This window comes from Carcharhinus amblyrhynchos, chromosome 20 (genome assembly GCF_965287045.1).
Source record: "Carcharhinus amblyrhynchos chromosome 20, sCarAmb.v2.hapA, whole genome shotgun sequence".
NCBI lineage: Eukaryota > Metazoa > Chordata > Chondrichthyes > Carcharhiniformes > Carcharhinidae > Carcharhinus > Carcharhinus amblyrhynchos.
The window spans coordinates 16,220,814-16,240,077 of NC_137343.1; the positions used below are offsets into that span (position 1 = coordinate 16,220,814).

Genomic DNA, 19,264 nt, shown 5'->3' on the forward strand with positions numbered 1-19,264 from the left:
AAGCTGAGGAAGCCATGTGAGATTGACAAAACTGCTCTAGGGAAGTCTGTGTAACCCAGAGGAGCAGCTGCTTGATGTGAGGTGGTGAGTCAAATGGATAAATCCTGCAGCCATCTAAGAATTCTGGAAGATGTGTCAGTGCATGACCAGAGGAAATATCATCAGATCATCTGTTTCTTTTTAAATTAAATCTATCAATCACCAGCAGTAACATTGATGGAGATATCACTTATTATTTGGAACAAATTGGAAGTGTGCTATACAGACTAGTGCTGTGGGCTAAGCGTGCAAGATGTTACACTATTTTAAAAAAGTGAAATTGTTATTTTCTACTGAAAAGACTTGAGACCTTCAGTAACCAAGATGCAGCTTGAGATTCAAAAGGAATAAAGACAACTTAAGGCACTCGGTTTCAACTCTTTTTAATATGAATGTAATTCCCATTCATACATCACTGCTTTAGGTACCAATGCAGACTAGATCAACAATACAGATGATTTGTTTAAAGATGCATTCATAAATAATTGCAATAAATATACATCAATGACTGTACAGAGCACATTAACACCTGTATGTTGATATGTCCTTTTATTTTAAAGTTTATCTGGTTGCTCTCAGTAAAATGGAGCAGTTGTAGCAGCAGATTAACATTACCACAGCCAGCACCACACCACTCTAACAAGGCAAGGACAAAGAGCCAGATCCACACTGGTGTTGACTTCTCTTTTGGGGCAGGAGAGGATTGTTTAAGCAACAATATGATACATTTGTTTAAAAATAACTGGATGTGTTCATTGCTGTACTCAACCAATGCAACTGAGCTGGTCATGTGACAAAAACTAAATTCTTCTGCTCTGGCCTGACACTTAAACCAGTTTTGCTAATATCAAAGGTTCCACACCCTTTATACTTTGTCATACAATGCAAGCCAAAGTTAATTGTATATTATAGGGGCATATCTAACAGTTCTGCTGAAAATAAATGAGCTTTAAAAACCTTGTTCCTGTATATTTTCAGTCAGTTGAATTTTGGTCACAGATGTGGCTGAAACACTCCCATTTCACTGCACTCAAACCAGAGTGAACAAATTGATCATTTCACAGCAAAATATAATTCAACATAACTGAAGTTTGTAGGTGTACAGTGGATCAAAGATTACCCTGTGGTTGTGTGTATGATTTAATTATAAAATGTGCAAGCACAAAAATAAACTCCCAGCACAGACACTGGCAGTGGGTCAATGCACTCTTTGTCTGCCAAATAACTAATTACACAAAACCTTCATTCACTCAGTTATTAAGCAGGCCCTTCACTTATATATACTTGCAGGCTATCTGACCATTGCACAGCAAAAGAAAAAAATATACACTCTACACCCTATGATAGTTTATATTACACATTATGTAGCTAGAGGTTCTGTGTTCCTTGAGCCTCATACCACAAGCTTTCAGACCTGTCAAATCTCCTGCATTGCAAAGGGTTAGGATAAATCCAGCAACACTCCCAAGTTCATAGCCCTGGCCAATATCCTTGTTCTGGCCTCTCCGACCTTGTGTGTTTGATGCCCAACGCTAACATCATTCCAAAAAAATGGTAGAATCATGTGCCCAAACAGTTCTGTGACCTCAGCTCTTCAATTCCATAAAATTGCTCCTGATTAATACCAGAAATTTTTTAAAAGCTAGTGTTTTAGGTATTTCGTTCCAGTGATAAGGGCTTTCTTGATAAATATAAGTTAATGAATATTGGGATACTTGGACATAAAAATCTCATTCTTTGTAAAGCTAATAGAAAATAGGCTGTGAAAATGAGTATTAAAACATACTGAAGAACTGGCTACTTTTTAAACAAGGTGCTAGGGATCATTAATACCAATTTGTATTATCTAAATGCACTTGAGGTACATGAACTTTCCCATCTCAATTACATAGTTCTCACTCAGGAAATCACAAAATGCCAGGGACAATGTTACAAGGTGCTGTAAGAGATCAAGGTTCTGCTGGCTTCCAGCTTAGTTCCAAATTTATGCTAACTCTTAGTGTCTGCTGATCATTTTTACAAGCTTGGTGATCAGACTATACTAATACAATAAAATGTTGTGGATTTACACCTGTGGCCTTAAGCTGTTGGAGAGAAAGAATTTGCACAAATCTTTGTTTCCTCTGGAAAATATACACAATTAACAAACATATGTATACATGTGGTACATTCATTATACTCTGCCAAGGTCAAGGTTGGGAACTTAAAATGTGGGCAGAAAGTTTTAACATAAACAGCTTTGCTCTGAATGTGCCTTCAAACTGCACAGTCATCTTCTGTGCATTTACTACTGATGTGCTCATCACAAATTTGAGACTGTTCAGATATTCAAAGCAATTACAACCATTTAATCTGGAACCACAGCTTGTAAACTCTATGGTTATATCTTCACTGCAGACTAGATAGCAGTGATGCTACCACCCAGAACCAGGGTTGTGTCCCACTATATCACTTGCACACTATTTACATATTTTTGACCTTGCAGCTTACTTGCTCCTTCTGACTGTGCTAACAATGCCTTTTGTCCACAAATGACTGGGCTAAAATGAGGGCACCAAGCCATGGTGTCTTTTCAGGTGACTCTTCGGGCAGTATACTTCAAGATCTTCAGAAGCATAGGGCAAGGGTCACATTTTACAAAGTAGTTAACCAATTTACTGCTGTGTGTTTTACAGCTTTCATGCATTGTTGAGCTGTGTAAAAGACTATGTTGAACGTTTCAAAAATGGCTGTAAAGTAAAACTTAACTTGCTGAATCTCACTACTTGAGTTACAAAATAAAAAAGATGAAAACTTGTGCAATGGGCTGTGCAGAATCTTACTATGCAACTCAGGCTATTTTCATATCAAATCTACAGCAAGATAGTTTTATTTAATTAGGGCTCATTATTACTGCTTGCGTTTCAGCTTTAATATAGGAAACTCAAAATGAGTCAAGGGGACTGGATTGGTGATGGAGTGGTTTAGGGTTGTGGTTTGTGATGCAACAGCGTCTCACTCAGCCAGAGACCAGGCACTTTAGCGAGCGAGAGAAAAATATACTGGTGGTTGGAAGCAATTGTAGGCCATACTCACAGGCCCTGTCCATCCACTCAAATGGGAACAAAGTGCAATCTGAAGAACCAAGCGGGAAAATAAAGATTCTGAACTAAATCTGCAATCATTATCAGAAATGATCTCTAGCACAAAATAACTTTCCAGATAACTGTCTCAATATTACCCACTCCCACTCTTATTATCAAGTTCTGCTGAGTTATGGTCCACATCGAGAATAGCTTGTCAGCAGGAAGTGAGATATCCAATAAATTCATTTACCCCCAGCTCCAAATCAAGGCTCCTGGTTACATTACCATCTTCCTCAATACCTCAAAGAAAATATTTTGAGGACAAGAATTTCCAGTCAGCATGACAAAATCCTACAAAATGAATTAAGGAGACAGCTGAGAGAGTCCTGATGGCAAAGAAGGCATCTGTTAACATGCTGATCCAATCAGTATACCAGAAGTACTCTCAACCTTATCTTTTTGGGAAGAAGGAAAAGAGAAAAGGGAAGGTTGGGTCACATGATTCACATAAATCCACTTACAACTAAAAGGTTCATTGCCAATAGGTGGAGGTATGCCTTCCGTACACTGATGATCACAACACGTTAACTTTGGAGCACTTCAATTCTGTAGCACACGTGTGCACACAAGTGGTTACTTGATATTTAGAAGCCAAAACTTATCTGGAAGAGAAGATGTGTCTAATTTTGGACAATATCCCCATGTGTGCACTTGCGCACAAGAAAAAGTTTTTTTCTCCAGTCAGAACATGAAGGATAAAATGCTGCTCCAAAGTTAAGATCACGAGAGTATAAAAACAGTTATATCCTACAATGAACTATTATCCTGCTTGACCACAAGTGTTTGTGTTTTAAAGGTACAGTAACATACACCGCTGAAGTGGTAAAAGCACCGTACGCTCTTGGAATAGCTGAGAAGACAGCAACACAGCATTCTCAGTCCGTAAATAGAAATGGAAATTTACAAAAAGAAAGTTTGCACCAGCATGGAAGCATTTTGCTCGTGACGGGTTCAGGACAGAAGCTCCCAACTGTGGCACAGATTCCATCTGCACTTCCACCTCAATTCCTTTTCTTAAAAGTAGGGTCAAGGAAGTCCTCGCATCGCTGTTTGTTGCAAAAGGATCTGGGAATTCAAGTTGTGTCCTGTTCAGCCGCTGAGAGGGTCTTCACGGTAGTGGATGGCATAGCGGAGCTTTTCCAACATGATGTCAAGTGAGGAATACTGAGGAAGTTTGATCATAAACATACAGGTTTCCACCCTGATATATCGAGAATCTGGTGAACCTGAACATGAAATGAGAAACAACAACAAATTACACTAATTTCTATAATTTCCTCATTTGTTATTGTTATTAACCATTCATTCTTTATTCTCTGGCAATAAGCTCTACTTTTGAAGATGAGATTCCCTCTGTCTTGGGTATGGCTCCTTGGGTAGCAAATTCAGTGTGCAACTTACAATGTTACACTTCAAAAGACTTCTCAGCCACTGGTCACAACACAGTCAAGCCCAACTCGATTTTTAATCTGTTTTCTGTATGCTATTGTGTAGCCGTTAGGCCTGGGAACCCTGACTGGCGCTGCCCCCTCTCAGGTGAGAGATGCCATGTTAAATTTCAGCATTTGTACAACTATGATGAGAAACTCAGCAGGGATTAGAAATTGGCCTTGAGCCTTCTTGGCTAGTCTGGCTCAGTTCCACATGATGTGGAGATGCCAGTGTTGGATTGGGGTAAACACAGTAAGAAGTCTCACAACACCAGGTTTATTTGGTAGCAAAAGCCACCTTTGCTACCAAATAATTCTGTTGGACTTTAACCTGGTGTTGTGAGACTTCTTACTCAGTTCCACATTCCATTTACCATCTGAATGTTCAAAACCCCCAGGCTGTTTATGAAATATTTTTCATGCAAATTCTTGTACATCATTCACTTATTTTGGTTAGGAAACTGAGCAGTGAGTCTGCTACCAACAAAGACTGTTCTCAAACCACTTGCTAGGAAAGTTTGATTCTAATTGTTACTTCTCTAGTGGAAAGTGCTTTTGCCTCATTTCACAGTGGTACAGCTCAAGCTAGGTTGTGGATAACATCAGTTAATTGGTGTGTTTTGAATCATTACTGCTCACACGTGACTAGACTGAAAAGTTCTTTAAGTATGGTCAGTGCAGGCTTGGAGGGCCGAAAGGTCTATTCCTGTGCTGTAATTTTCTTTGTTCTATTCTCTCCCCAATTGTGCTTAAAATATTTAAAATTAAATACCATCATTCAGATCCTATCCAGCTCTTTGATACATATTTTTGTCCTTTCCTAAACGTATGTTGAAACAACATTACATTGTTCCTGCGAAACTGAATTTCTCTTTTTCAGGATAGATTTCTAACCCCAATTATTGCTTCACAAATGTCACTGGCATACAGTGTTAGAGAGAGAGAGAATCCAGCTGAGTCTTCAGTTTACAATGTCAATTACACTCTCAGGTAGAACAGCAAAGTGCTTTTTCACAGATGATGATAATCTGGAAAGCGAACCAGCCTCTAGCCTACAGTGGTGCCATTGGAAGGGAGACTGTATTTCTATCATCTGTGCTGGTGCATGGTGTGGGAAACAGGGGACAGAAGGGGCAAAGTATAAAATATTCACCAATATGACAAACGGTTTCAAATGCTGCTATGAAGCTGAATGGCCTGACAACCATGATATTACCAGAAGGAAACACACAATCCTCAGGTTACCTGCAGCTCCGTCAGGAGGGGCGATCTTCATGGGATACGGCGGAACGTGGGCGGTATCTGGGCCTCCGTCTTTGCAAGGACAGGTGAATGGTATTCGTTCCTGATTGCAGGCAAATTTGATGAATTTGCAGAGTTCCTCCTGAGTGAACAGCTCTAATGCTGTCCAGAAGAATTCAATATGCTGGTCAGTCTCCATGAGTCCCACCTGGTACATGGTGTGAGCCTGAGTGGGAGCAGGGGCAAAACAAAAAGTTACAGACATGCACATATTTGACACTACAAAAACAATATATTCTATCAGCAACTTTTTCTTCATAAACAATTTACCATAGCCAAAAAAATACAGAACAATGAAGGAAAATATAATAAATGTCAGCAATTTTTCCAGTATGGGTTGGACTGAGAAATCATTTCTCATGTGCTTTAGAGTTCAAATGTTCTTTTCCTCTTTCACTAACTGGGAAAGCTGCTCTTACAGTCAGTAAATGTTTTCTGCCCAAACCTACATTCAACTCAGAATTATAGTGCCTCTGACTGGAGTGGAACTGGACACACAAGCTCAGCGATTATTGGGAATGGCTGATCTTGCAAATTCCACATTCCCAGTTTGACTAACCAGCATCTAGTTTTAGTTTTGAACAGTACTAGGAAGCAGAGGTACAGTACATTTCTACCTTGTAAGACCAAATTCCAGTTAATCAGCTGGCCATGTAGTTAAGCAAATGCAAGGCATCAGGCAACACAAAAGGTGCTTGGTTAACAGTCGGCAATTGCAGCATTCTCCGTTTCAATGAACATTCGAAAAACAAATGACTGCACACATTTATGCTACAATGTCATCTCTGGTGGTACAGAATTTCACACAGAACAGTAAAATCACATTTGCTGTAAGTAATGCTGTGCTGCTGATCTCTAAATCCCTCTGCTGTATAAACTGGACGATTTTGAATAACATGCTGCAGTAAGACACATTTATAGGAAGGTGAGGTGCAGTGATGATCAAATGGTTTCTAGGACTAGTTTCATGAACTTCATGAATGCTGAGTACCTTTAGAAACTCCAGGTTGATGTAGGGCAGGCCACATGTCCTCAGCTCCATTTCCAGTGGTGTTGGCAGTGTCAGAAGTTGTAAGGGAATGATAGAGCCAAGGCCTGCACGCACTGCGGTCATGCAGTCAGTGTTCTCAATCTCTTGCAGCCTCAGATTGCGGATTGCTGATGCATACGCATCTTTATTTTCCCACCTGTACAAAATGAAATCAACACTGGGGCTTAATGCATGACGTAATGAAACAAGTGATATGCCAGTTGCTCAACACTTTGCATGAACACAGTATAGGTAGGAAGGTATAGGGTTGAAAGAGGTTGTAGCAGTTAAGACTGGCTCCCCAACTTGTTCCGTCTTTCCTTAAAAAAGCTTTTCTTTCTCAATTTATCCCCTCTTATAAGAAAGTTTTCCTCTTAATCTAGAGCACTGTTGGATGTTAGGGCTGTGGGTATCATAGCTGAGCTACATTGTATCCTCGTTCACTCAAATAAGAACTTTCTAACACAAAAACCTGGACTGCGATCAGATGTGTCAGGAAAATCCAATACATTGGAATGCTCTCTGCTAGCTATGTGGTTTTTAAAAACCATTGGAAAGTTTAAGCTGCTTAAGACATGGACAATTTGGTTATGATAATTGAACTAGTGCTTTTGATTAGTCAATAGCTGTTAACTTTCAGTAAGTCAAGTCTTGAGAAACCAACTGCTTGTTTTATCTCAGAAGCATGCAAACCCCAAAGACATATCATTGCCTGTTGAGGTAACAGTTACTCGATTTTGTTGTTAATAGTTTGGAAAGATCTATAAAACGTCATGCAATGCTTGGGGAGAAATAACTCTGATGGTAGTAAAATAAAGGTGTTTGGAACTGGGTGAAGTTAGAGATACTGTGTACAGCCTGAGTTAAGGGTGCTTCTAGTTTAATTTTATTGTTAGAAGCAAAATACTGCGGATGCTGGTGAATCTCAGACAATCTCAGTGTTCTGACAACATCTGTGGAGAGAACAGAGCCAAGGTTGTGTATGGGTGATGAGTCAGCTCTGATGAAGGGTCATCCAGACTTGAAATGTTGGCTCTATTCTCTCTCCACAGATGTGGTCAGACCTGCTGAAATTTTCCAGCATTTTTTGTTTTTGTTTATCTTATTTCTTAATAAATATTTGTTTTATTTATCAACATAAAACGTCTGTTCTCTGGATTTCAAATCTTTCCTCACCTTATATCAAATTGCAAAATACAGTTGCGAGTAGTTGTTTCAAGTTTCCTTTCTGGGATTTGGAATAAGCTGGTATTTACCATCAGCTGTGCTCTCAACAGATGTGACAAACCAATTTGCTTATTTCTTCCCAAATGGACACCGATTGTACTTTCCAAGACACCTTGAACTGTTTGACTCAATGCAATGCCAATTATTAATGGAATTTGGGGGAATACCTTTCTGCTCATTCTTTTCCTCTAAATGATGTGCATTATTGAGCTAATGATATACTTACAAGGCTAATCCAACCGCTACTACTTTGCCCAAGTTTCTGGATACCTTAATTGGTTGGTGTCAAATTTTGATTGACGTTTGCTCCTTTGAAGTGACTCGAACATTTTATGATGTTACAGACACTATATAAAAGTGTATTGCCATTGTCTAAGATCTTGGGGTAAGTTACTGGATAGCATTCAGCCTAAAATACAATGCAGTGCGATTGACAAGCTGATGGGAAAGAAACAAAACATATCCTTCCCTACTAAAAACATTTCAGACTTTGGGAACAATTTTCTATTTTGCTCATTGCCACAAAATCCAGTCCCAAAAGGTTATTTTACATTCTCCTTTAATTCCTATCCATCTTTCCTAATTTGCCTGGGGTGGCACAGTGAAACAGTGGTTAGCGCTGCTGCCTCACAATGCCAGAGTCTGTGTGGGTTTCCTCCGGGTGCTCTGGTTTCCTCCCACAGTCCAAAGATGTGCGGGTTAGGTTGATTGGCCATGCTAAATTGCACCTCAGTGTCAGGGAGATTAGCAGGGTAAATATATGGTGTTACGAGGATTGGACCTGGATGAGTTTGTTGCTGGTGCAAGCTCGATGGGCCGAAAGGCCTCCTTCTGCACTGTAGGGATTCTATGACTCTTAATGCCCTTAGCCTCAACTTTTAGTACTGCTCTTAAATTATAGTAAAAGGCAAACTTGCACAGTAAGTTTTTCATTTTCTCATTTTGCAGGATTGGTGGAATATTAATATTTTAATCACGCGACAGTAGGCTTAGCAGAGAAGGAAAATGTATACTTATCGTTTACTTACGTAACAGTGATATTCCTGCCTCCAGGACATAGTTCCACTTCCTCGCCTGTCATGGTGATGTAACTGAATTTACAACAGGGTTTGTTGGGAGATTCAGGGCTCTCTGTGGTTAAGTGATGTGATGTTACTTCTGCACACAGTGCCTCAAGTTCTGTCTCATTATTAACCTGGAACCATAAGAATCACATGAAGAATCATAGAACAGTCCATGTCGCACTACATTTAACTAATTATCCCAATATTAAATGCAAATCTAGGATCCTTAATCAAAAGACCCAAAACCTCCAGAGAGTTATTGTCTATCCCTCTCTACTAAGGATGACTTTGTCTTCCAAATCCAAAGACGGCTAATGAGGCTGTTCAGGACCTGCAGATTGTAAAGTAGTTGGTCCTTTGTTGTCATGTGAGACATCTGGTTATCAGTTCGGATCATGCCATGTTCTTTTTGCCACTTTTGCTTTTCCTCCTCATTTTGTCCTAGTTGGGTTTCTGAATGCTGGGATTCTTCCAACAAACTCTGCAGCGTCCAAGGCAGACGTACTGCATTTCTTCATGTTGGTTTTCCCAAATCCATGAAGTGCTTCTTCTGTCCTCAGCTGGTGTGACTGCCTTGACTGAGCTGGGAGAGGATTACCTGCTTTGGGAGCCTGGGGTTTGACATCTGAATTACATAACCAACCCAACAAAGCTAATAGGGGATGATCATAGCCTTGATGCTCGTGCTGCCTGTTTGAGAGTGGACATTGATGTCGGTGTATCTGTCCTACCACATAATATGAGAGATCTTCTGCAGATGATGATCTGAGCTGCCTCCTACTGTTCATAATTTAGCTCTGAACAGTAAAGAATGGGTCATGACTGCATGGTAAACCATTTGGTTTCAATGTTGATCTTTTTATTTTATTAATTCTTGGGATGTAGACGTCACTGGCTTGGCCAGCATTTATTCTTCACCCTTAAGTGCCTTTGAAAAGGTGATGGTGAACTCCCTTCTTGAATCACTGCAGACCGTGTGTTAGAGGCACACTCGCAGTGCTGTTTGAGGGAGTTCAAGGATTTTTGACCCAGTGACAGTGAGACTGGTGGTATGACACCAAGTCAGGATGGTGTGTGACTTGGAGGGAACTTGCAGTGGTGGTGGTGTCCCAGTATTTGTCCTTGCCCTTCTAGGTGATTGAGATTGCAGGTTTGGAAGATGCCGTTAGAGGAGGTTTGGCGAGTTGCGCAGTGCATCTTGTAGACTGTGCACACTGCTGCCACTGTATGTCGGTAATGATGCTTTTGACCTAAGGGGGAAAGCGCGGTGATATATTTCCAAGTCAGGATGGGGGATGGCTTGGTGGGGATGTTCCCATGTATGTACTGTCATTGTCCTTCTAAATGGTAGCAGTCATGGGTTTGGAAGATGCTGTCCAAGGAGTTTTGGTGAATAGCTACCGCGCATTTTGTCGATGGTACACATTGCTGCCACTGTGTGTCAGTGGTGGAGTGAGTGAATGTCTGTGGACAGTGTGCCAATCAAGGAGGCTATGTTGTGGATGGTGTTGAGCTTAAGTGTTGTTGGAGCTGCACATCCAAGCAAAAGGAGGATATTTCATTACATCCCTAACCTGCTTATGGATGGTAGATAGACAAGCTTTGGGAAGGCAGGAGGAGATTTAATTGCTACAGGATTTGTAGTTTCAGACTTGCTCTTGTAGCCATGGTATTTATATGGTGAGTTGTGTTCAGTTTCTGGTCAAAGGTAACCATCAAAATGTTAATAGCAAGGGATTCAGCGACAGTGATGCTATTGAACGACAATATGCAATGGTGAGATTCTCTCTTGGAGATTTTACTTGCCACTTCTCAGCCTAAGCCTGGACTTTGTTCAGGTCTTGCTGCATTTGGATATGCAGTGTTTTAGCATCTGAGGAGTTGCGAATGGTACTGAACATTGTGCAACCATCAGCAAACATCCCCACTTCAACTGAATGATGGAGGGATGGTCATTGATAAAACAGCTGAAGATGACTGGGGCTAGAACAGTACCCTGAAGAACTCCTGCTGTGATGTCCTGGGATTGAGATAATTAATCTCCAACAACACAACCATCTTCCAATATGACTTCAAACACTCACTTCCTCAGGTGGCCAAAGACTGCACCAGCAGATTTCAAGTGATGGTGAATGCCTTTGTCAATGTTAGCCTTCTGTGAAAGATAAATTCTAAGGTATTGAAAGTGTTTCGTATTTTCCAGGTGCTTATGAATCTAGGGCATGTGCACTTGAAGCTGGATGGAGTAGTTTGGCCTTCTGAATGTTGAGTGTAGGTCCCATCTTCTTGTATCCATTACAGACTCTTTTGAGATTAAGACAGGAGTCAAACAAGGTTATATCATCACTCCAACTCTTTTCTTGATCTTCCTTGCTCCAAAGCTCTGTCTGATTAGAAAAAAGCACCCTGTTGGAATACAGTTTATTTATTCATTGGATGATAAACTATTCAATTAACTCCAGTAAAAACTTTGACCTCAGTCAATGAGCTCTAATACGCTGATGATGCTTCACTAAGTGCTGTGTTGGAAAAGGATCTCCAAAAAATTGTTGACGCACACAAGTAGATGAGACTCGCACCCCACATTCAGAAGCCCAGTCCTCCATCAACAAGCTCCAATGGGTAGGTCATTGACGAGAGGGTGAACCCACTCTAGAGCCCCAAATTTCATGATAGAAGGGAGGATGGTGTTAAACTTCTGACGGCCAGGTAGGGAAGGAGACCAGAATCAATATTTATTCAGTTTGAAATTTATTCACAAAGTGAAACATTAGAAAAACGTAGCTCCTAACTCTACAACCCACTCCCAGTGTCAATGAGTGTCTCTTTATATGCGCTAATGAATGCCCTCCACTAGTACATCCTTAACCTTACGGGTGAGGGAATTTTGCCCCAAATACCCAACATTCGTGAACAAGTAGAATCCAAGCCTTCAAAAGTCAAAACCCTTCAAAAATTGGTGGGGGAGGGGAAAAAAACGAATCTTAAAATACAAACTCTCTCAGGTGCTCAATGACTTACAGTCTCAAACTTCTTGATGTAGTTGTATGTCAAGATGTCAACTTCCTGCAGATCCCACTCTGGGTCCAACGGTTCTCCAACCAGAGTCTTCCAAAATGTTGGGAGGAGATCAAGGGGGAGTGGGACATCTGCTCGGATAGCAATTCCAAGTAACTGCCCAAAGAAGTGTAGCAGCTGTTCCTCTGTATATGTTATTGGGCCAGGAGTCAGGATGTGCTTGCCCTAAAAATAAGTATTTGATCAGATACAAGATAGATGTACAATGCAATTCATCTGAAAACCTAAGACAATACTGCACAAGGAATAGACATATTGCCTCAAATTATTTTAACTCTATTTTCTATTATTATTTTGATCGCTTAATAACTTTTCAGTGAGTAATTGAACTTCACATATCCGGAAGGGTACAGGTATGTTGCATTCATCAGTTTCAGTCTGGGCAATGACTGAAATGCTTCAACTGAACTCCGTGCCATTGGGTTATTGAGGGAAAAGAAAACTACTATCTCTTGATGAGAAATAGACATCAGGCAAGGGACAGGTATGAGCTTTGATCTTAGCTCAGTTGGCCAAACAGCTCCAATTCCATTTCCTGAACATTTAATTTAGAATGGTCATTCTGATATGACAGGATACCCAGTTGCTGTAAATGTATGCCATCCAAATTTTTGGGTGAAGGTTTTCTACTGCACTGCTTTAGGAAATAATCAATTTGTCAACTGGAACATAGACAAATCCAACTATCCCACCAAATTAATTGTTCCGACAGTGTTTCTGAAGTGTTCATCCCTGTCCTGGGAATGGGCTAAGACCAATGGTACTTAAACAATAATTGTTTCCATTAGTTAGATTTAAAAAGGCAAGTGTTCAAAATCTGAATATTCTTTGAAAGTTTCAAAATATTTTATATATATAATGCCAACAAAAATTCTAATCATTTCAAATCTGGTAAACGTATGACAGAATGTTAACTGATACTTTATATTATAACTCTGGTAAATCCAAGATTTGATGTAAATGCAGCGATCTATTTAGAAAAGATAAATGTATCAACATTTTTATTTGCTGGATGAAACGAAGAGAGAGAAAAATTAGGAGTTGGTACTGGAAACCGAAGAGAGAAAATCCCAGTAAGACACAATAACTCAGTCAGCATCTGAAAGGGGGAGTGTACTTCTTAAGATGGGCCTTTCATTAGAAAAGAGTAAACCCAAAGATGGGATAGTTTCGGAATATTTTAAGCAATTTGTTGTACCACTGATGAGCATTTGGAATCATCATATCTGGATTCTGGGAAGAATAATAATTACAAACTCTTTGTCACCATTAACTCCAATCAAAAACTAAGATCACCCCGACCTCAGTCAACGAGCTCATTAAGTCCTGAGTTGGAAATGGATCTCTAGAGAATTAATCAATGCATACAAGTAGATGAGAATGTCAAAGTTAACTCATATCTCTCTGTACATGCAGCAAGGGCTGTCCAAGGGTTGTTAACTACGGCTCTCCACGAGTCTATGCCATGATATTACAATTAGGCAATTAGAAAAGGAACATTCCAAAAACACACAGCTGGTACAGGGTCAGGTCCACACCATGCTCTCGCCAACTGAACTGACTTTCCTCTCTAACTCATCAAACCTCAAATATCTGACTATTTGCAGCAGCGATTACCTTGTTTCTGTTGGCTGCTGAACTCGGGCATGGTACAAGAAGGGAAAGTGCTGAACTCTGTAACTCTTTACACACTTGCCACAGGAAATGTCGGAACGATCCACCTAGAATCCAAACGAAAGACACTGATTCACTAGAAACAAAAAAAGCCCTTTGAGACAGGGGATGCTCTGGCATATTGTAACCAGAGCAAACATGTGCAATATTTCACCTGCAATATAACCACCTTAGAATGGAGCACAAAACGGTTGCACTGAAATTTCAACAGACATTGAGCTCCTGAAGTGGAATCCAACCCCAGAACCCTCGAGCTCAGGAAATGTTATCGACTAAACCATGCTGACAATAAATGGGGAAGAAATCTGGAGTTGCTCCTGCCCCCTAGGATACTTTGAAGTTAAAATCAGATCTCAGAAGAAAAACAGTGTTGCTTTGAACTTTTTGTTTTTTAATTTTTGCTTCTTTTTCATTAACAAAAAATTCAAAGCAACACTCTCCCCCATTTAAGCAAAATATCACATTCAGTACCCATATCTTTATTTTTCAACTGAGATTTAGGCACATTAAAGTATATTTACTCTCTCCAGCATTATAGTGGCTTATACATTTTGTTCTCTGGGTTGTGAAGGCAAGTATCCAGACTCTCTCCCAGGGAGGTACTACTAAATCAAGTATTGATGGGCATGACAGAGTTACACAGACACATTTAAAACCGATCACATATCAATTACAATCACAAGTAGACAAAGTATACTCTCTACAATCTAGGTTGTGAATACAAACTGGGCATGCAAGTTCCTTTGATAGCAAAATGCTACCCAGTGTATCCCAAAGCAGTAGAAACTCAGAGAAATTGGGTTCGATTTCTGTTTTGTTGTGAATTAGCTTGACCTGAGCCAGACAAGCAACTGGATCTATAGGGAGGAAAAACATCAGATAAATTTCCCATTGCTGACCACTGTTCAGTCACTGCTACAGGAAGGTATTTAAAGCAGGATGCAAGGTGACCACAATACCTGACTTGGCTGTAATGCTTGGCAACGTCAAACAGTTTGTCAACGTTTCCTGTCTCAAGCTAATGTGTAAAATGGTCAGCTGAAGGAGGACTGGAAAGCAGTGACTGCTTGTGAACCTGCACTCCAGCTGAAGCCCACACCTTGAGAGGGGAGAAGAGAAACAATGAGGGGGAAGAGAAAGGCAAAGGGCAGTGAAGGAGAAGCGAAAGAGAGGGAGAGGTTTGGGAAACAAGGTTTTATATTAAAATACATCACAGCAGCTGCAATTCGCACTTTAATAACAAAACGCTGAGCCCGTATCTTACTTGTTCCATGTACTTCTTCACCAGTGAAGCGAATATTAAATGCGTAGGTTGGGTCCCCACCGCTCGCCAACTTAACACAGAGCTGGGAGGAAGGCACTAATGCCAGTTGTCGAGCTGCCTGGCAGAAGTAGGTGTTCTCTGATGTACGGATTTCACCTATGATCATTTAAAGAAAACGGTGGCCAAGCCAGTGAGTTGAAATGGCACAGAAACTAGTAATTCTCGATTGGCACTGCTCAGACCAAATCACTAAAAAATCTATACCTTTTAGTTACTGTAATTGTCTCAGTTTGCTTCTGGTGTTGTCTATGTCTCTTGCACACTTGAATGCATTAATGACTCAAAAAATCAATTTGCATTGAAATACTAAACAATAGAATAGTAAGTTAATTAATTTATATTTTAGGTGTAAAAGGCTACACAACCTTAGAAAACAGCGTCGGAGCTGCTAGGCTGCGGCAAAAACTGCATTTACTCATCCAGCAAACTGGAATTATTTTCTAAACGGTCACTGAAATGCTGAGTAACCAGTGATTGTTTAGAAAAAAATCAAAATGTTGCTTCAAAATGAAGATAAACACAATAAAACTGAAATTTAAAAATTTTCAAAATAAATATTTATAGGCCTTCGGAGTAGGAGAAGGCCATTCAGCACCTCATGCCTGGTTTGCCATTCAATAGGATCAGGCTGATCTGGTTGTGGTCTCAATTCATTGTTTTCCTTCCTCCCATAACGCTTGAATCCCTTTGTATATCAAAAATCTAACTCCATCTTGAATGAATTCATTGACCCAGGCTCTACTGCTTTCAGGGGAAGAGAATTTCACCATTAACGACCCTTTGAGAGAAAAAGTTCCTTGACTCCGTCTTGAACAGTAGATCTCTCATTCTCAAGCCGGTTCTATTCTCCTGGTTCTATTTCCCCCCACAATTGGAGACATCTACCTAGTGTCCACCCAATCAAATTCCCTCAGGATCATATATGCTTCAAGATCATTTGAATCATGGGGGTCATGTGGTACGGACATTGTTTCCATTGAACTCTGGCGCTTATTGCTTTAACGCAGCTCACATTCAGTTAAATTGGGAGGGAAAGCTCCATATGTCCCTGAAGGGTTTTTGGCTGAACTCTACTAACAAAATGCTGACAAATGGAAAGAAAGCCACTGATAAGAAAAGTCAGCTAGAGGCAACTGGCGGTATCTGTTTTTTTTTAGCATGGTTAGCTCTTGATCTGGCACTTTCAAAGACATTACAACTGATGACTGCTAATATCATTGATGTTATAGATGAGCAACTTGATCTTTTAGTGCAAAACATCAGTGTTCATACATGCTATAAAATTGCAGAATACTGTAAAAGGCTTGATGAAGATGAGGAATCAGAATCATGGAATCCCTAAAGTGCAGAAGGAGGCCATTCAGCCCATCAAGTCTGCATTGACAACAATCAGTTGGGCCCTATGTCTATAACCCCATATATTTAGCCTGCTAATCCCCGACTCTAAGGAGCACTTCAGCATGCCAATCAATCTAACCTGCATATCTTTGGAGAAAACCGGAGCATCCGGAAGAAACTGATGTACAGAAAATGTAAAATTCCACAGTCACCTGGGGTCAAAATTAAATCTGGGTCCCAGACACATGAGGCAGCAGTGCTACCACCACTGTGCCACCCAAGAAATTCTTATTGTGGAAAGCGCAACTTCCTTTGCAGAGGCACATTTACAGTCTATCAAAAAACAGCTGCTCACAATGTCAGAACATCAAGATGATTCAGAGAACATAAGAACATAAGAAATAGGAGCAGGAGTAGGCCATCTAGCCCTTCGAGCCTGCCCCGCCATTCAATAAGATCATGGCTGATCTGTTGTGGCTCAGTTCCACTTTCCCGCCCTCTCCCCATAACCCTTAATCCCCCCTCTTATCAAGAACCCATCAACCCGCTTCTTAAAAATATTTAGCGAGGCAGCCTCCACCACTTCAACGGGCAGAGAATTCCAGAGATTCACCACCCTTTGAGTGAAGAAGTTCCTCCTCAACTCCGTTCTAAACCGCCTCCCCTTTATCTTGAGGCTGTGCCCCCTAGTCCTACTGTCTTTTTTGAGCGGGAAGAGTCTCTCCACCTCTATCCTATCCATCCCATTCATCATCTTATACGTCTCAATGAGATCTCCCCTCATTCTTCTAAACTCTAACGAGTACAAGCCTAGTTTATTCAGCCTCTCCTCATAGCTCAATCCCCTCAACTCCGGTATCAGCCTAGTAAACCTCCTCTGCACTCCCTCCAGGGCCAAAATATCCCTGCGCAGGTGCGGCGCCCAAAACTGCACACAGTACTCCAGCTGCGGCCTCACCAATGCCCTATACAGCTGCAGCAAGACCTCCCTACTTTTATATTCAATCCCCCTCGCTATGAAGGCCAGCATCCCATTCGCCTTCCTGACCACCTGCTGCACCTGCAAGCTGGGTTTTTGCGACTCATGCACAAGGACCCCGAGGTCCCTCTGCACCGTCGCCTGCTGCAGTTTTTCGCCATGTAAGTAATAGTCCTTCCTACCATTCTTCCTACCAAAGTGGACCACCTCACACTTGCCAACATTAAATTCCATTTGCCATTTCCTGGCCCATTCGCCCAGCCTATCTAGATCCTTCTGCAGACTCTCCACACCCTCCGCACAATTTGCCTTTCCCCCAATCTTGGTGTCATCAGCAAATTTCGACACCCTGCACTCGGTTCCCTCCTCCAGATCATCTATATAAATGGTAAATAGCTGAGGCCCCAGCACCGACCCCTGGGGCACCCCACTAGTCACCAACCGCCAATCCGAATAGCACCCATTGACCCCCACTCTCTGCCTCCTATTTGACAACCAATCCTCTATCCACGCTAACACCCTACCCCCAACTCCATGTCCCCTGACCTTCTGCAATAACCTCTTGTGAGGTACCTTGTCAAACGCCTTCTGAAAATCCAGAAAGACCACATCCACCGGCTCTCCTCTATCCACTGCCCTAGACACATCCTCATAGAACTCCAGTAAATTTGTCAGACACGACTTCCCTTTAATGAAACCGTGTTGCGTCCGCCCTATCAAGCAATTCCCTTCAAGATGCCGAAGTCAGGGGAAGATTTTTGGATTATCGGTTTATTGGAAGGAGCCAAGAGTATGCTGCCACTTAAAATTCTCTAAATTGGCTATCACACTTTCTCAATAAACAAACAAAAACTGGGTGCATCAAACTGGAAAGGGCATATCACTCACTTGCTTCAAGGCCCAAAAACAACCAATAACCCTGGGCCATAATTAAGCGTCTTCACAACTTCAAAGATGGTCAAAAGACAGCTAGATGTAGTGGGTCCTCTATGATAGATATAAGGTCTCTTTCTAACAAGATTTTTCAGTGGCAGTACAACAGGTTTCAATAAACTTAGAAGATGACTGAAGGCTCGTACAGCACAGTGTGCCCTCCCGTATCCAGCCATACTGAGGAGGACACTCAACAACTCTACAATAACATTTGATAACCCTTGCTACCTTCCCCTTTCTGGTTCCCTTCTGGTACTTTGATTACTCCCTCATTCTGTCAGCTGTACAAGGCAAACTTTATTCGCATCCATAAACTGTGATCTACATCGCTCGACCTTTTTACCTAAGTCATGGTTGTGCAGCTTAGTATTGATGAAGGGTATTTCAGCACCTTTATATGGAACAAAAAGAGATCTCACTTAAAACTGGCTAAATTGCAACTTCAAGTTCACAAAGGGGCCTTGATGTGCCTAATAAAAAAATTGTATCAGCTAGCTTCTCATCTTAGATTTATACAGGAATGGATAAAGGACTATGCTTTCATTTGTCTTGATAGTGAGGCTTGTCAGCCTAAATATGCTTTACAAACTCTTATGTTTCTTAGAAATTTCAAGACAGTACCAGACAAATGTGAGAATCCAATAATTTTAATACTCTACGAGCTTGGAAGAGGACGCAATCTATGTTAACTTCTGCTCTCACTCACATACAGGGAAACCCT

The 19,264-nt window shown here is 41.0% G+C and overlaps 1 protein-coding gene across 6 annotated transcripts in view; it reads right to left on the minus strand.

The window, feature by feature from the left end:
- Positions 1 to 406: 406 nt before the first annotated feature.
- Positions 407 to 19,264, minus strand: part of hectd4 (HECT domain E3 ubiquitin protein ligase 4) — a 268,508-nt gene continuing 249,650 nt past the window's right edge. For all 6 annotated transcript variants that reach the window (XM_080208163.1, XM_080208164.1, XM_080208165.1 and 3 more), the window contains 7 exons: positions 15,234 to 15,389; positions 13,913 to 14,016; positions 12,239 to 12,460; positions 9,182 to 9,348; positions 6,888 to 7,083; positions 5,840 to 6,062; positions 407 to 4,390 (listed from right to left, as the gene is read on the minus strand). In XM_080208163.1, the coding sequence (XP_080064289.1) occupies positions 4,254 to 4,390; positions 5,840 to 6,062; positions 6,888 to 7,083; positions 9,182 to 9,348; positions 12,239 to 12,460; positions 13,913 to 14,016; positions 15,234 to 15,389 (1,205 nt within the window). In that variant the 3' untranslated portion in view covers positions 407 to 4,253. The remainder of the gene's footprint in view (positions 4,391 to 5,839; positions 6,063 to 6,887; positions 7,084 to 9,181; positions 9,349 to 12,238; positions 12,461 to 13,912; positions 14,017 to 15,233; positions 15,390 to 19,264) is intronic.